Raw genomic sequence first — 17,103 nt, 5'->3', positions numbered from 1 at the left:
TTGTTTGTTTATTAGGATTTTAACGTCATGTTTTACACTTTTGGTTACATTCATGACAGGAACAGTAGTTACTCAGTACACAAGATTATATCGAACAGTCATGGACAATTTAGTGTCTCCAATTCACCTCACTTACATGTCTTTGGACTGTGGGAGGAAACCGGAGCTCCCAGAGGAAACCCACGCAGACACAGGGAGAACATGCAAACTCCACACAGAAAGGACCTGGACCGCCCCACCTGGGGATCGAACCCAGGACCTTCTTGCTGTGAGGCTACCCACTTAGCCACCGTGCCATGCTCAGTGATTATAGTAGTAATATCAATAGTACTAGTAGTGGTGGTGGTGGTAGTAATAGTAGTCATAGAAGGAAGAGTAGTAGTGTGTGTAATGTTGGTGATAGTAGTAGTATTAGGAATAATGTCATTATTAGTCATAATAGTGGTGGTAGTAACAATAATAGTGGCAGAAGTAAAATCAGTATTAGTAGTAGTAGTATTAGTAAGGACCAGAAGCAATTCTAGTGTTGTTTTGGCAGTATGCTTTGGGTCATTGTCATGTTAAAAGGTGGTCCGAGTTTGCTTGTGCTGTGGAGTATGTTCCTGTATTTGGCCGCATTTATCTGTCGTTCAATTAATCACTTCTCTCAGTTCCTTTGTGGCATCACCATATAGAATGTAAGTATGTGCTTGTGTCTTTTCTGTCTTGACTGTTCTTGTCTAAGTGAGACTAATTCTTGCCTTGGGTGGCCAGTATGCTAGGGCTAGCCCAAAGAAATGGTAGCAGCAATAATCATTATATTTAATAATGTAATAATGTTCGGCAAGTCTGTAACTGCAATATTTTGCAAAATACATTTAAGTATTTTAGCCACTGACAGTGTTGAGCTAAATACCTATCGCTTTAATGATTAATATAATTTCATTTTTACATAAATGTTAAAAGAATCTCATAACGTTTATTCTTTGCAATAAAATATGTATTAATTGTATAACACAGTTTTGGTCAATATGGACTTTTTTTCATATTTTCTCACCTTTTCATCATCCTCTTCATCATCATCCTCCATGAACCGAATGGTGCTCATTCTGTTCAGGGCTTTGTTGTCCCATGTGTCATCGGCCATGTCATTTACCAGACTCTCGAGAGCGCCACACCGTGCCAGGTTGTCTGAACCTATACACACAAAGACAGCACAAAGACCCGTTTTATAAACATTTTACACATCAATTTGTTCTTTTACTTTATTATTTCAAGGTTTTCTTATAAAGTTCAGAAAAGTGTGTGTGTGTGTATGTGTGTGTGTGTATGTGTGTGTGTGTGTGTATGTGTGTGTGTGTGTGTGTGTGTGTGTGTGTGTGTGTGTGTGTGTGTATGTGTGTGCGCGTGGGTCACAGCAGGAGAAAATCGGGGCTATGAGACACCAGATCATGCTTACAAATCCTGACTTACCCAGAGGCTTAGCGCAAGACAATCTGCAATCAGGCTTCTCCCACCCTTCCCCCCTCAGTATCCTCTATGGATTCTCACCCTACTAGGTCTTAGTCATGACCAATGAAATGAGATTGAGCATTGACCAATTAATTATTTTCCAGTAATTATACTATGCCTAGTGGTACCATGATTTTTCGACTTTGGTAGGTAAATGTGTTGTCACTGTGACTGGTGCTTAAGAGAGACAAGTGAGGTTTGGCAGACATAAGCCTCTTTGAGTCATCCCATTCACAGACTACATGCAAGACAGCAAGAGAGGAAATGTCAAGCAAGAACAGAGATTCCACTCCGTTCCGTAAATAAATTACACAGCCAAAAGTATGCACACACACCCAGATTTCAGGTGTTTTTGCCACACCCACTAAGAACAGTTGTATAAAAGTGATTTGTTTTCTTTGTCTTCCCTGCCACCGTTATAGCAGTTTAGTATTCATAGCACATATTAAATGATACATCACATTCTCTAAATGGGCAGAGGCAAAACAAATGGTTCAAAAACTATCCTGCACACATATACAGGGGTTGGACAAAATAACTGAAACACCTGTCATTTTAGTGTGGTAGGTTTCATGGCTAAATTGGCCAATGGTGGCCAATCTTCATTAATTGCACATTGCACCAGTAAGAGCAGAGTGTGAAGGTTCAATTAGCAGGGTAAGAGCACAGTTTTGCTCAAAATATTGCAATGCACACAACATTATGGGTGACATACCAGAGTTCAAAAGAGGACAAACTGTTGGTGCACGTCTTGCTGGCGCATCTGTGACCAAGACAGCAAGTCTTTGTGATGTATCAAGAGCCACGGTATCCAGGGTAATGTCAGCATACCACCAAGAAGGACAAACCACATCCAACAGGATTAACTGTGGACGCAAGAGGAAGCTGTCTGAAAGGGATGTTCGGGTGCTAACCCGGATTGTATCCAAAAAACATAAAACCACGGCTGCCCAAATCACGGCAGAATTAAATGTGCAGCTCGACTCTCCTGTTTCCACCAGAACTGTCCGTCGGGAGCTCCACAGGGTCGATATACACGGCCGGGCTGCTATAGCCAAACCTTTGGTCACTCGTGCCAATGCCAAACGTAGGTTTCAATGGTGCAAGGAGCGCAAATCTTGGGCTGTGGACAATGTGAAACATGTATTGTTCTCTGATGAGTCCACCTTTACTGTTTTCCCCACATCCGGGAGAGTTACGGTGTGGAGAAGCCCCAAAGAAGCGTACCACCCAGACTGTTGCATGCCCAGAGTGAAGCATGGAGGTGGATCAGTGATGCCATATCATGGCATTCCCTTGGCCCAATACTTGTGCTAGATGGGCGCGTCACTGCCAAGGACTACCGAACCATTCTGGAGGACCATGTGCATCCAATGGCGGTGCCGTGTATCAGGATGACAATGCACCAATACACACAGCAAGACTGGTGAAAGATTGGTTTGATGAACATGAAAGTGAAGTTGAACATCTCCCATGGCCTGCACAGTCACCAGATCTAAATATTATTGAGCCACTTTGGGGTGTTTTGGAGAAGCGAGTCAGGAAACGTTTTCCTCCACCAGCATCACGTAGTGACCTGGCCACTATCCTGCAAGAAGAATGGCTTAAAATCCCTCTGACCACTGTGCAGGACTTGTATATGTCATTTCCAAGACGAATTGACGCTGTATTGGCCGCAAAAGGAGGCCCTACACCATACTAATAAATTATTGTGGTCTAAAACCAGGTGTTTCAGTTATTTTGTCCAACCCCTGTATATATATATATATATATATATATATATATATATATATATATATATATATATGTGTGTGTGTGTGTATGTGTGTGTGTGTGTGTGTGTGTGTGTGTTAGCGCGACTGCGTCAAGCTTCCTCTTCACCAATGCCGATCCCCGCTCTGATTAAGGAGAACGAAGCTAACCCACGCCTCCTTCGACATGCGGGCAGCAGCCATATGCATTTTGTCACCCACACTTTGACAAGTGCAATGCAGACCAGCACTGTGTAGGGAGAGACACACCCTGACAGCACTCTTTTCCCGTCTTAGTGCAGGCACCATCAATCAGCCAGCAGAGGTCGTAATTGCATTAGTTATGAGAGAGTCCCTATCCAGCTTTTTATATTCCACCCCTATCTGAACAACAGGCCGATCGTTGTTCATGTGGCTACCCAGCTCAACTGGGAGGCAGAGCTGAGGTTCGATATGATATATTTGAGATCCCAGCTCTTGTGTTCAGCGTATGTTTTACTGCTGCGCCACCTGAGCGACACTAGGCTGCACTGTTACATAACACATGCGCTAATATACGTTAACAGGTAACAGGATCACCCATTGCAACCAAAGTCTGTGGATTGCAAGCAAATTATTATATTAAAATGATAATAATAACAATAAATCTAATGTGTCTTTATCAGTATTCCAAATTTCTACTGTGAGCTGCATTTTTTGTGTTTTTCATTCTGGCATTTTTAACAAAATACACTGACAAAAAGCCTTTTGTTTTGTATTGATTCATTTTTTTTAGACGGACATCACTTACAAGTAAATTGTAATACATTTAGGGGTTGAGAGCCTCTCTCAGGGCTTCATCAATGGCTCTGTAGTTGCTCCGTTTTTGGTGTTTACATTAATTTTTATTATTTTAGATTTATTTCCACTAGTGACTCTCCTGAGCTGCTATCCTATCACCAGCATATACACGATCAGCCATAACATTAAAACCAGATCCTTGTTTCTACTCTCACTCCCCATTTTATCAGCTCAACCTACCATATAGAAGCACTTTGTAGTTCTACAATTACTGACTGTAGTCCATATGTTTCTCTGCATGCTTTGCAAAACCCCTTTCATGCTGATCTTCAATGGTCAGGTCTCTCCCAGGACCACCACAGAGTAGGTATTATTTGGGTGGTGGATCATTTTCAGCACTGCAGTAACACTGACATGGTGGTGGTGTGTTAGTGTGTGTTGTGCTGGTATGAGTGGATAAGACACAGCAATGCTGATGACGTTTTTAAACACCTCACTGTCACTGCTGGACTGAGAATAGTCCACCAACCAAAAACATCCAGCCACCAGCGCCCATGAGCAGCGTCCTGTGACCACTGATGAAGGTCTAGAAGATGACCAACTCAAACAGCAGCAATAGATGAGCGATCGTCTCTGACTTCACATCTACAAGGTGGACCAACTAGGTAGGAGTGTCTAATAGAGTGGACAGTGTGTAGATATGGTATTTAAAAACTCCAGCAGCACTGCTGTGTCTGATCCACTCATACCAGCACAACACACACTAACACACCACCACATGTCAGTGTCACTGCAGTGCTGAGAATGATCCACCACGTAAATAATACCTGCTCTGTGGGGGGCCTGACCATTGAAGAACAGGGTGAAAGCAGGCTAAAAAAGTATGTAGAGAAATAGATGGACTACAGTCATTAATTGTAGAACTACAAAGTGCTTGATAAAATGGACAGTGAGTGTAGAAACAAGGAGGTGGTTTTAATGTTATGGTTGACCGGTGTAGGTTTAAGCATACAGGTGTAGGGAGACTAAAATGCATCTCTAAAAACACTTATGCATATTGCAATAGCATAAAAGACCCAATACAATGATGCTCACATCAACAGATCTAGAAGCCTGGCACACAGAGAGGTGGAGATAAATTACTTGTAATTAATAAATGGAATTCTGTTGTGTAAAATATGGTTTAAAAACATAGTCCACTCAGGTGGCACCCAGTCTGCCTTTCACCCAGTGTTTATGGGAAAACTGGATGTACCATTATCTTGACCAGGGTTAAAAAGAAACATGAAATAGGCACTCGGTTCCAATATGAATGGAATGAATGAAACATGAAAGCCACCAAGATCTCAAGCTGGAATCTCAGCTCTGCTATCAGACCAGGCACCTACACAGAAACGATTGACTATGTCTGAGGGTAGGCGGGCCAAAGAAATTCCTCAATACAGCTGCAAGTAGAGCCTCTGCTCTTCTTAGTCAGGCCAGAACAGGGGTATCTGGACAGCTGACCATGAGCATGTTGGACATCACAGTTTAACAAATGGTGTAAAAATAATGTGACTTCTATGTGATTTTTTAGCTATGATACTAACTCTTCTAAGAAGGCTTGTCACTAGAACTTTGAAGTATGTCTGTAAGAATTTGTGCCCATTCAGGGTCAGGGCTTTTTGCAGGCCACTGGAGTTTCTTTAAACCAGGCTTTTCTTCATGTCTTTATAAATCTTCCTTTGTGCACAGAAGCACAGTCATGCTGGAACAGAAAAAGGCCTTTCTTAAACTGTTGCTGCAAAGCTGGAAGCATAAACATTCCTTTATACATCCTTAATTGGTTTATTACACCTGTTAGCAATTGTTGTGGCTGAACACACCTGAATTAAAAAATTAAAGGGTGTCTCAATACTTTTGTCAATATAGTGTATTTACTATGACAGTGATCTAAAAGTCCACACGGTATTGTTTACTACTTTAGACAGACTACAAATCATAATAAATGGCATAGTGCACCTTTTTCAGACTCGCAGGGCTGCTGAGGAAGAAGAACACAAGTGAGCACTTTCTCCCCCGAGTCAGGATCAACGTCTGTCTGGAAGGTAAGCAACGGCTGAGACTGATTCTCTGACAGCCACAAAGCCTTGAGCCTCAGTGTGGTAAGAGACATGGGCAGATAAGTCAGTCTGTAAAAGAAGAGTAACAATATAAATATGCTAAAGACAGAAGATAAGACAGAATATAAACCTGTGCTATTCAGATATACAAATAGGTTTAAAAAGTGTATTAATTTATTATTATTAATATATATATATATATTATTTACTATTAACTACGACCTATTATAAACTAACCTCATGAAAACTTTACATGTACATTTACAGCATTTAGCAGACACTTTTTATCCAAAAAAACTTACAAATGTGACCAAATACAATGAAAGCAACTAAGGGTTGCTCAAGAGTCCAACTTTGGCAACCTGGTGGGGGTTTGAATCAGCAAACTTCTGGTCACTACCACGGCCCAAAAGTATGTAAAATATGTACATTCCACAGTAATGGTGTCATTTCTCTGCTTACAGACTGTTTATTGTTTATTGTGTGGTTAGGGCACCTCCTCAGTCTTTGGATTTCATGGAGGAAGGTTGAAGAAAGATGACTGTGCAAATTAAATAAACATTTAGCACTATGGCGAGCCAAAATCAAGCAAGTTTTAACCAATTAACAGAAAATACAGAAGATTTTAAAGATTTTATTTATTATTGATTTATTCAGATGTTTTACACCATGTTTACACAATGGTTATATTCACAGCAGTAAAGGGTAGGAAATTTTTATATCAGTCTATAACTCTTTTGTTTAAAGATTTTACATCTTTGCAGCACCACCTGCTGTGAATATAATATAATAGAATAGAATCTTTATTGTCACTATACACAAGTACAATGAAATTTCGAGTGGCATCTCTCCAATAGAGTAGCAGCAGTAGAAGAAAGACAGTAGTAGTAATCACACAGAAAAATTATTTACACTCTAAAAAAAATAATAATAAAAAGATAAAAATAAAAATCTTTGCACTCTTAAGTGAATTTACATTTAAGCTTTAAATATTAAATATTAACTGTGTGTGTGCAAATGCTCAGTCTTTTTCAGTTCTGTGGTGTGTGATGGAGGCCACAGCTCTAGGAAAAAAGCTGTTCCTTAGGCTATTTGCCTAAATCGTTTGCCTGAGGGTAGTATTTTTGTGCTTTTATTGTCCTAAAACGTTTGCCTGAGGGTAGTATTTTTAGGGTAGTATTAGTATATGAGGGTAGTTTGCCTGTGGAGATGTGGCTGGGTACATTTACAGAATCATTTTCTCCATGTCCTCCTGCTTTGCCAAAAAATTAGGCATTAGGTGCATGGAGGCACAGACGAGACAAGTTCCTCCTAACTGCCAGTAACAGGTAGCTCATTAATCTTTATTTTGCTCAAGGAGGAAGTGTTCCTTTTTATGATGTTTTTTTCTTCACATATTTGCCAGCACCTCTGTTGGTAACCTGCTTTTTATTTGAAACCATAATGCTGGGCTCAGTCCGGTCTGGTTTTCTGCTGGCATATGATGCCAATATACTGTGTTTCTTTCTGGGAACTCAGAGGGTCTTGCGGTTTGGATCCTGGATGAGTAAACTTCCCCAGAAGTGGCATGAGGCCACTTCTTTTTACTGTTCTTCATCAACACCATTTTTATTACATTCTGCTGTTTTTCATGAAATAACAAATAACAACTTGTTTATATGAAGGTCTGTAATAATTACTATCCCATGATGGGACGCTAGAAGCTTGTCAGTCATTAGTCAAAGGGTCCATAAATCCCTTACAAATATATTGCTTGTACATTAAGAAAACAGAAAGTTTCTCAATTTAAACAAACACTGACAAACCTGTTTCCAGACACATCAAAAACATGCAGCTCTGTAGCCTGTGAGAGTTCAGCGGGGATGTGCGTCAGACGGTTGTCTCTAACACACAGTACGTTTAAACTACTGCAGCCTCCAATCTGTTGGGAAAAAAACACAAACGCCTGAATTAGTGCTGGGTGGTATATCGGAAAATAACATATTCAATATCACTTTTTACACGATGTTGAAATTGACCATATCGTTATATCGAGTATGCCTAGGATACACAGGTTACCATGCTCTGAGTGGGTGGGCGCGTCCACGCACACACATACACCATGTGGGCCTACCATTATCAGTGTGTGCCGCTATACTAATTATCCTCGCGTTCATTAAGCTCATTCAGGTCTACCTCATTAATAGCTAATAAATCCAGCAACTATGGAGAAAAATGAACTAAGTGGCAAAGATTTAATACCCAAAAAAGACGGCGCATGGTTCAGTCGTCTAAAAATGGTTCGGCTTCCGTAGTGATGCGAGTAGAGTTTTGTGCAGTAAATATTCTGGAAATATTCTGGGAACATGAAGGAAAACATTTACAAAAGTGGATTATATCCCTAATGGAACAACACACGGATACAGATTTGGTCTCAATTTGAGAAAAAGAAGCTCAGGTAAGCAGCAGTTATAATTTTATGCTGCTGTGTAGTTGATCTGGATCCCAGTGCTGCTGCTTACCGTGCACTTTCATTTTGCAATGATAGCAAATCTATCAAATATTGAACTTTTTCGTGATTTTTTTTTATTTGAAGTAAAAGTTTGTTGTAATAATGCAAAATATAAACACTCCGTATACGGGCAGTGGTCTGCCATTGTACTTAAAGTTTACATTATATCGTATCGTATATCACCACTTTTTAAAAGCATTTTGAGATATGAGTGTTTTAGTCATATCGCACAGCCCTAGTCTGAATATAAAAGCTACAGGGGGGAAAACCCCATACCAGAGCAGGTTTAGACTAACTCTAGAACAGGGCTAATTTTTTTTCTATTTTAATCAAATGAGGACCATTTATATGACTGCATAACTAATTAAGTGAGCTGCTATAAAGGCTTAAACTGGTGGGTGGTTAAAAGAAAACCTTTTCATTGTGCTTGCTGTAGGATCCACTTTACATGTGTAAATGACTGGACAGGTGGATGATTGATTAAAAAAAGAAAGCATTCATTAAACCAGCACGTCTACAGCTTGGTGTGTGATGGATAGTGAGTTTCACATATAGCTCCATAATCATCCCAGCTTACCATGTCTCATCATTAATTCTCAAAAGGTCAAAAAATGTCAGTGTGTTCTTGAAGGCAATTATCATAACAGCATAAGACACCTGGACTGATTTCTAAGCACTTATAACAGCGAAGAATACATAATGTACAATAAATTAAAATGGATCTGTCATTTTTACGATGGCTTCCATAAAATAATGAGCTGTAGGGACATCACGTTACAAAAGTTCTCTGATATTGGTAACTTAATGACATGCCCGTCATTTACTGTCAGCACATTATGACATCTGGTATGACAGGTTTCTGAATTGTCACACAGGAGACTTCACCTCTAACGAGAACAGTGTGAGAAAACTTTTTGGTATTAAGTTTTTAAAAATGGTCTAATTTGTGCACTACTGTATACACTGATCAGCCATAACATTAAAACCACCTCCTTGTTTCTACACTCACTGTCCATTTTATCAGCTCCACTTACCACATAAAAGCACTTTGTAGTTCTACAATTACTGACTGTAGTCCATCTATTTCTCTACATACATTTTTAGCCTGCTTTCACCCTGTTCTTCAATGGTTAGGTTAGATAGTGGATCATTCTCAGCACTGCAGTGACACTGACATGGTGGTGGTGTGTTAGTGTGTGTTGTGCTGGTATGAATGGATAAGACACAGCAGCACTGCTGGAGTTTTTAAATACCGTGTCCACTCACTGTCCACTCTATTAGATACTCCTACCTAGTTGGTCCACCTTGTAGATGTAAAGTCAGAGACGATCGCTCATCTATTGCTGCTGTTTGAGTTGGTCATCTTCTAGACCTTCATCAGTGGTCACAGGACACTGCCCACGGGGCACTGTTGGCTGGATACTTTTGGTTAGTGGACTATTCTCAGTCCTACCTAAGACACCTAGCGCTGCTGTGTCTTATCCACTCATACCAGCACAAGATGATGAGGCCAACCTTTTTAAAAAGGTAAATCGAGATAACCTGTCAACTGAAATACTAGATCTCAAGCCACAAAAGTATGGGCACCCCTGGTCTAAGGTGTTGTTTTGCAGGTGTAATGATAAATACTCCTTAAGTGTTCAATATGGCAGAGTTTAGATTGTCTATAGGCATAACTGTGTTTGTTTTCAGTACAGTTAATAGGCAACATTTAAAAAAAGTAAGTGGAGCAGTAAGCGCAGTCCTGGTAAACATCTGAAAGAGCTGTATATGAAGATCCGGAGGCAAAGAACTACAGGTCTTACTTTTTGCCTTACCAGTACGAATGAATTGAATGTAACAAGCACTGTTCATAGGCGGTCTGAAATAATACTAAGCTGAATGTGCTGCGTGTTACCGAGTGGTGGCAATGTGCCAGTGTGTGGTGTATGACAGTGTGTGAGGTCAGACAAACAGTAAAGCAGTGAAGGCTCTCACTGCACAATCTAAATCACTGTGACACTGGGTCATTGTTACAGGCCTGAGAAAGCTCTTTCAGATAGCATGTTCACCAGGGCTGCGCTCACCGCTCCACAACATACTGAGGTTTCAATAAGGGAGAGAGAGAGAGAGAGAAAGAGGAACTAGGGGCGAGTGATATGGTAAAAGAATAATAATATAATATAAATCTTTACATTTGTAATACTTAGAAGGGAAAAACAAAATCAGTGTAACAAAACGAACAAAATAATGTGTCATCAACTTGGCAAAGTCTCTGGAACTAAAAGTAGCACAATACTTCTCATACAGCAATGTTCCCTAAACTGGTGTTTTGATGGTGGTGGTGAAGTGGTGGTTAATAGTGCTTTTTTTTCTATTATTTTTCTATTTATTTTTTCCCATTTTCTCCCCAATTTAGCATAGCCAATTTGTCTTCTCCTGCTGGGGGATCCCCGATTGCAGTCGAGGTGGGTATACTGCTGCTCACGCTTCCTCTGACCCGCGCGCAGCCCTCAGCGGAACCCTTCCTCACCCATGCATTCTGCACAGGCGCCTCTCTATCTGCCAATCAGGGTCCTTACACAGCGTTTAAAAACCCCACCCACTTAGTTTGGTCATCCCGTCCTGCAGGCACTGCCAATTATGCCTACTAGATGGCGCCCAGCTGACCGGTGGCAACGCCGAGTTTGGAACCGAGGAGTTCAGAATCTCGGCGCTGGTGTGTTAGCGGAATATCCTGCTGCGCCACCTGGGCGCCTATTAATAGTGCTTTTTAACATTATAGTCTATCTACTTAACTGTCTATCTACTTTATCTACCTAAATCTACTAAACTGGTTGAATTTCGGTGACAGATACGGTTTTCATTGTTTTCATATGCATTCAACTATTCTGTGATCACATAAGCTGTCATGTTTGCAGAGATCACTTTCGTTAGGATAGAAATGTTCCATTATATCAATCAGATGATGAGAATGAGTACAGATTGTACAGATTTGATGTGAGCTTTTTCTTTAAGAGAACATGTTAACCCAAACCATGCCTGCAAACTTACCCCAAACGCATAAGACAAAACAGAATGGGGGGTCAAGCATTAAAACCTTAACCATTTTCTTGGTGTATGCTACACATCATAAAACACACATAATACACTATTCAGTTTAGCAGTCTTTGTAACTGAAGCTCCTCTCATTTGGACTCAAAATCACCAAGATGCTTTTTTTAGTTTCAACATCTAATAATTCATTGTATCCTGCAGTACATGAAACATATACTTAATTTGTCACCCTGATCGTACAAGGTTATTTCTAAGCTTTTAATGTCCCTATCAAACTTAAAATCTAAAAACTGAGGCGCTCAGGTGGTGCAGCGCGGTAAGTCACTAGCACACCAGCGCCGAGATTCTGAACTCCAAGGTTTGAGTCTCGGCTCTGCTGCTACCGGTCGGCTGGGCACCCTTAGCAGGCATAATTGGCTAATGCTTGCAGCAGACAAATTGGCCTGAAGTCTGCTAGGGTGGAAAATGACCGGATTTAACAGAGGGATGGGGCTGTGAAAGGAACCTGGGCCACCCGTTCACAGTTTAGTAATATTTCGCTCATGCACATGACACAGAATTCTGTGGAAATTAGAAACAGTCGAGTCTGTCAATCAAAGCGGAGTCTTGTTCCTACAAAACATTTTCAATTGATTTATGAGTAATTGGCTCAAAAATAACTACATGACTGAACTGCAGCATTCAGTTCCAAAAGAATAATATAACGCCAACAGCTAGGCAGCACCCTAATTAACAGAGATTTTTATTATTTATATTTTTGGCTCACTTCAAGCTAACCCACTGTTTCTCTTTACTGTGCTAATATTTGAAAACAGCAGGCTTAAATCAACATCATTATAAATGATAAATTCACAACTTAGTTTACCCAAGTTGTTACCTGGAAATTGCACTGCCTCAACCTTATCTAATCAATATTCCTACGATTTTCTCTTACATGTACATACATTGATTTAGAGTGTCTGTGGGATATTGTGCCAATTTAGACACAAAAAAGTCAGGCACTGATGGATTAAAAGGCCTGGCTTGCAAACAACAATCCAATTGATCTCAAAGGTGTTTGGTAAGATTAGAAATAAGGTCAGAGCTAAGTGCAAAGAAGAACAGTCATGCTGAAACAGGACACATACTTGCCACCTTTGTTGCCACCAAGCATGTAATTTATTTTATTTATTTATTTAGATGTTTTACGCTGGGTTTACACAATGGTTATATTTACGGCAGGAAAGGGTAGATATGTCATTTATTTTATACAATTTGTTTTATACACCTTTATACACCTTTTGTATCTGTTGGTCCTGGATTTTGTAAAGTTGCTTTGAGACAATGTCTACTGTAAAAAGCGCTATATAAATAAAGTTGACTTGACTTTAAGTAATGCATGTGAGTAAAACAGCTGTGTGTCTACACACTTTTGTTCATATAGGGTCTGAAAACCTAGTGAGCTCTCTACATAGACAAGATTTTAAGGGAAGGGGGCTGTCCTAATTCTTAGATGCCTTAAAATGCTGCCTACTAAGGTGCCTTATTTTGAAGCTATAAACTGACTGAATAACGAGGAGTCATCCAATGCTTTCTTAGCAGTGAAGGCAAACTATTCTTACAAAAAACTACAAACACGGCGGACGATTGAGGAGCAATGAACAGAGGTCTTTTCAAATGTTAATAATTTGTTTGTTGTGCTAGCACACCAGCGCCAAGACTCAGAATTCCTTGGTTTGAAACGCAAAACTCGAAAACGTTGCCACCAGTCGGCTGGGTGCCATCTGGCAGGCATAATTGGCAGTGCCTGCAGCAGATACTAATTGGCCACTGTATGTGCTAGGGTGGGACGGCTGGACTATGTGTGGGTGGGATCTTCATACGCTGTGTAAGGACCCTGATTGGCGGAAGAGACGCCTATGCAGAGTGCAGGGGCAAGAAGAGGAGGGCTGTGCACGTGTTGGAAGAGGCGTGGGCAGCGACATGCTGTCCTCGGATGCAACCGGGTATCCCTCAGCAGCGGAAGACAAATTGACTGCACTAAATCGGGAGGACAATGGGGAGAAAATGCATTAAAAAAATAGTGTGTTGTATGGAAGAATGAAGCACAAAAGGCAGCTAGGGTAGAGGATGGTAAATAACAAAACTCTTTCACACAGTAAATGTTCTAATTGACCAGGCACATGCTGTAGGTTGCATCACAATGTGCACTGAGGTCATGCTATAGGAACATCATTCACTCAATACACAACACAGCCTGTAAAAGGCCGAGGTGCTGTGTGATATGACGTGTGAACATGATGATGTAATGGAGCATTAACTACAGAATCAGCTAGCAGAATCCTGATTTGATGTAGAGTGTGAGCAATTTATGTAATGTACTGATTGACCCCTATTTACCCTTACTGAAGTTCATGGTACTTAACCTTTTAAAAAATACAATCTTTTTGCAAACGTGGTTGCAAACTCTATCATAAATTTACATTTACATTTTTACACTTGCATGTTATGCATTTAGCTGAAGCGACTTACAGAACTGTGACAGTTTGTTTGTTTATTAGGATTTTAACGTCATGTTTTACACTTTTTGGTTACATTCATGACAGGAAACGGTAGTTTATCTTCACACAAGGTTCTTCAGTTCACAAGGTTATATCGAACACAGTCATGGACAATTTAGTTTCTCCAATTCACCTCACTTGCATGTTTTTGGACTGTGGGAGGAAACCGGAGCACCCGGAGTATACCCACGCAGGCACGGGGAGAACATGCAAACTCCACACAGAAAGGACCCAGACTGCCCCAACTGGGGATCGAACCCAGGACCTTCTTGCTGTGAGGCGACAGTGCTACCCACTTAGCCACCGTGCGAACTGTGACAGAATACAGTCTAAGCAACTAGGGGTTAAGGGCTTTGCTCACGAGCCCAACAGTGGAAACCTGGCAGTGGTGGGGCTTGAACCAGTGACTTTTCAATGACTAGTTCAGTACCTTAACTGCTAGGCTACAACTACAAAATCTTTTATTCACAAATGTATTTTAAACAATTTATTCAATACTTTGTAAAAGCCACTTAAGCTGTAAAACTTTTGCACACATGGATTTGGGCAGTTTATCCCATTCTTTAGGGCAAATCCTCTCAACTGCAATCAGACTGGATGGACACGTCACCATCCTGTATCACTAAAGGATGGCATTAGCATGATGATGTGCCCATCTTTCACCAGACACAATGCTTGCTGTTTCACTCAGTATTACATTTTTGTCTTATCAAAAAAGAAACCTTTTTTCTCATGCTGCCTTTACATTCTAACTCTTTTACATGCTGCAGAGATGGTTCTTTCTCGACCTCTCTCAACTCTGAACACTTTTCTTCAGTTGTATATTTTGCTTTTAAATGAAGTCTGTATCAGCCCAATGATACAGAAATTAGATGATGTAGTATTTTAGCAAGGCAGGCTATTTTGTTAATATTGCCATGTCACAATTATTTAGCTCCTACAAAATATCTCCTATCTTTAAACCTATTGCTAAGTGGTATGACCTAAAGTTGTGTTACAACATGACTAAACCACTGGAATCTTAATAACCACCTAGGTATGGGCGATTTTGCCAAAAGAAAAAAAAAATCTCGATTATTTTTAATTTATTACCGATTCTCGATTACGATTTAGATTTTTTTGTTCTTGTATAATGCAATTGAAAAAAGACTCATATTTCTTTTCTTTTTTTTACATTTTAATTTAAAAGACTGCAGAAGTACAAAAATAGTAACAGCACCACCTATAATTATCCTTTCAAGGAACTCAAACTTTATAACAATAACTGTATAACAATAATTAACAATAATTAAAACAAAATAGAAATCTTAATTAGCTATATCCTTTATAAGAATAACTCACAAACAACTCACTTTAAATAATGTGCAGCAGAACCTCCTTACATTAAGAAAAGTGCAAAACCTTATAAGTTCTTTACAGGTTTCTTAAAAGGAACACGAGCCTGTTTACTGTTTCCACCACTGAAGTGAGTCTGTATCAATATCTACACTGGGGGACATCAAGTAATCACTCAGCTCAGCTTTGATTTTGTCCTCTTGTGATGGGGGGGGGATGGGGGGGGGGTGGAGGTCTTATGATATGCATCTAACAATATGGACTACAATTCCCATGCTCCCACGGACTGTCACGTGATTATCACATGTCCCCGGTCAGCCAATCCTGATCGCGCTCATCGGCTCCGGAGTGTTGATTCATTTCAGCTGTGTTCGATTCAGTGAATCTTAATGAAACTCTTCTGTTTGTGTGTCTTGTTTTGCCGATCGTGTTTGCGGTTCTTATTACTGAATCTAACTGTTACCGTGTATGACACTTGTTGTCTTCCGTTTGCTGTTTTAGTTTTCGCTGATTTTGTACACTGTTTTGCCTTTTTGATATTAAACTTTCCTTGATTTATATTCCGCGAGCGTCTGGTCAGTTTCTGCCTCGTGACATGTTGGTATTTTAATTAAAATGTAAAGTATGTAAACAATCGCGATTGTCACATTTCTAACATCGGGTGAAAACATTCATTCGAATTAACTGAATTAATCGTGAAAATCGCCCAGCCCTATAACCACCATCAATTTGCTTTAGCTGAGATGTGTTATATACACACCATCCAGAGATTTAAGTGTTTACTATGGTTGTAATACACCTTGAAACTAAGCTGTCACAAAAGATGAGCGAGAAGATCATATTATTGCTCCGAAAGAGCGATATTTATAAGACCTTCTGGAAATACTGTCCAAAAGTTCCAAACCTGCCTGGCAATGAGTCTTACAAGGACAAGAAAGAAAACCATGTGTTATTTCAAAAGACTTGCAGAATGACCTGATGAAGGCTGGGACAACTGTGTCAGTGTTAACTTGACAACCAAGGACTTCATGTCATGGTCAGACTCCATGACAAATGCCACTCTTGACCAATTAGCTCATGAAGGTAATTGGAACTGGAACTGTCAGGTCATAATGATCTGAAGTGTCTAGTGCAGGAAAGGTGAGGGAGGGTCATATCAAACACATGCCCCCTCTTCTTTTTACCTGCCAAAGGCGGGTTCACACAGGGATAAGTATCTTGTACATAGAACCATGCAATGCTCACTGTTATTCACCGTCAGCCAGCAGAGACCTCTAAAGTCTAAACTCTAAAGACTATTGTAAATGAAAATCCCAAAAGATTGGTGGAAGTCAAATCAACTTGTCTGGCACCAACAAGCATGCAACATCAAACTCAACTTAAAACACTTGTTTTCTCAATATTTTCATCAATTTCCTGCAGTAAACAGTTGATAAAGTTTTGTTGTAAAGCGACCTTAAGTATGAGAAAGGCACTATATAAATCTAACTTATTATTATCATTTTTTCCATTTTGATGTTTGATGTGAACATCAACTATTCCCCTCTGACAGGATAATTACATGAACAGGCAGGTGT

The 17,103-nt window shown here is 40.1% G+C and overlaps 1 protein-coding gene across 2 annotated transcripts in view; it reads right to left on the bottom strand.

Moving 5' to 3' along the window:
* The window catches only part of lrrc1 (leucine rich repeat containing 1), a 117,641-nt gene that overhangs the window by 5,810 nt on the left and 94,728 nt on the right, over window positions 1–17,103 (bottom strand). Inside the window, exons 11-14 of one of the 2 annotated variants that reach the window (XR_010012379.1) lie at window positions 7,930–8,045; window positions 6,024–6,193; window positions 5,612–5,769; window positions 1,116–1,176 (exon numbers count right to left, since the gene is read on the bottom strand). Coding sequence is in view for 1 of the 2 variants with exons in the window: in XM_062994993.1 (XP_062851063.1) it covers window positions 1,037–1,176; window positions 6,024–6,193; window positions 7,930–8,045 (426 nt within the window). In the remaining variant the exon portion in view is untranslated. Of the gene's footprint in view, window positions 1–1,036; window positions 1,177–5,611; window positions 5,770–6,023; window positions 6,194–7,929; window positions 8,046–17,103 lie in introns of those variants that run through there. The other variant, XM_062994993.1, reaches the window with a different exon arrangement.

The sequence above is a fragment of the Trichomycterus rosablanca genome, chromosome 5 (genome assembly GCF_030014385.1).
Source record: "Trichomycterus rosablanca isolate fTriRos1 chromosome 5, fTriRos1.hap1, whole genome shotgun sequence".
NCBI classification, from domain to species: domain Eukaryota; kingdom Metazoa; phylum Chordata; class Actinopteri; order Siluriformes; family Trichomycteridae; genus Trichomycterus; species Trichomycterus rosablanca.
Note: the sequence above shows the minus strand (reverse complement) of the source record. Positions and strands in the feature narration are given on the sequence as shown.